This window comes from Austrofundulus limnaeus, unplaced genomic scaffold (genome assembly GCF_001266775.1).
Source record: "Austrofundulus limnaeus strain Quisiro unplaced genomic scaffold, Austrofundulus_limnaeus-1.0 Scaffold69, whole genome shotgun sequence".
NCBI lineage: Eukaryota > Metazoa > Chordata > Actinopteri > Cyprinodontiformes > Rivulidae > Austrofundulus > Austrofundulus limnaeus.
This window is the reverse complement of record NW_013952471.1, coordinates 146,485-147,938: the sequence shown is the minus strand read 5'-3', so window position 1 is coordinate 147,938 and position 1,454 is coordinate 146,485. Positions and strand designations below refer to the sequence as shown.

At 35.6% G+C, this 1,454-nt stretch overlaps 1 protein-coding gene across 2 annotated transcripts in view; it reads right to left on the bottom strand.

Moving 5' to 3' along the window:
• The window catches only part of LOC106518971 (isocitrate dehydrogenase [NADP], mitochondrial), a 14,750-nt gene that overhangs the window by 10,414 nt on the left and 2,882 nt on the right, over positions 1-1,454 (bottom strand). Inside the window, exon 2 of one of the 2 annotated variants that reach the window (XM_014010421.1) lies at positions 672-883. In XM_014010421.1, the coding sequence (XP_013865875.1) occupies positions 672-786 (115 nt within the window). In that variant the 5' untranslated portion in view covers positions 787-883. Of the gene's footprint in view, positions 1-671; positions 898-1,454 lie in introns of those variants that run through there. The other variant, XM_014010422.1, reaches the window with a different exon arrangement.

The following is a 1,454-nucleotide window of genomic DNA, read 5'->3' as shown; positions in this document are numbered from 1 at the left end:
AGTATTTCATTGGTAAATAAAATCATGTTAAAAATAAAGTTGTTACAAAATTATATTTATAAATAAAAAAAATTTTATTACACACATTAAAAGTCATACCATTATTGACAATGATTTCACTTCATCTCTACCAGAACTCGCAAAAACATCAGATAAACAGAAAAAGAAGCAGTTAAATTTGTCAAATTTAATAGTGATGCAGGTTGCATCAAATAACCTCTTAACACCCACAATGCAGTGCACTCAGAAATAATTTTTATGTCTTCCAAGTACCTGGCCTTGGGATTATATGAGGTCTTTGATAGCAGTTATTACCTGTCCAGCCCTTTATGAGGCTGACGACTCAAAATCCAACACTTATTAACATTTAAATAAAAAAAGCATGACTCTGAATGTTAAATTAATGCTCTGTTGCTAAAGTAATTATTAAACTGATCTTATAGTATTTATGTATTTGTAAAACTGAAGATTAGGCACAACTATTCTGAACCAGCAGGTGAGTGACTCATCAATGGCTTCATGCCAAACAGTTACTTCCTCCAGTTTAACACTAATTTAATGCTTAATTTAAAGTTTTAACACATTTATCACTCAGTCCAGCGCCTCTCTAACCCAGCTTACTTTGAGTTTGTCGTGTCGTAAAGTGGTTTTGAGTTTAAAGTTGAACTTACAGTTTCTCTGTGTCAGTCTGTGTTGGCAAAGGGCAGCAGGTGAAAGCACAGCGGGGTTTGGTGCCAGAGCAGCCGCCCTCCACGCGGAGCTCACCGCCTTCAGGTGAGCCGCCATGTTTACAGGTTGTTACGGTCAGTAACGCAGCAGCAGGACCCGGAGCCTCTTCTGTCTGTTTGAATGAACAGCGACGCAGCACAGGAGCCCGGGGGAACTGGTGACGGAAGACAGCAGTGAACTTTAGTCTGTAAGGCAGGCCGTTGTAGCATATAATCAATCAACTCACTTTTTTTTTTTTTTTTTTTCATTTTCAGTGAACACATAGATTTGTTATCCGTTATACCCGAGGTATTTGCTCTAAACTGATTTGTGTTCAACTTCCCTTCAGGATTGTAGATGAGATTTTTCATAAATATCAAAATATGCTTTTTGAGCTTGATGAATTTGCGTTTCCAATTGTGTTTTCATTGCAACCTCAGTTTTTATTCAGTTGACCTGTGCACACAAAGATACGAAGTGGTGTATTGACAATAAATAATTAGTCTTAAAAATCCTAAGTTTTTAGTTTTTAAATTTTGTTAGAATTTTTTTTTAAATGCTCCCACATGTTCCTTATGATTGAAAATCAACAACATACATTATATATTCAAGTTTCAATCTCATATTATATTATACAGTGGGGAGAACAAGTATTTGATACACTGTTGATTTTTCAGGTTTTCCCACTTGCAAAGCTTGTAGATGACTGTAATTTTTATCATAGGTACTCTTCAACTGTGAGTGAT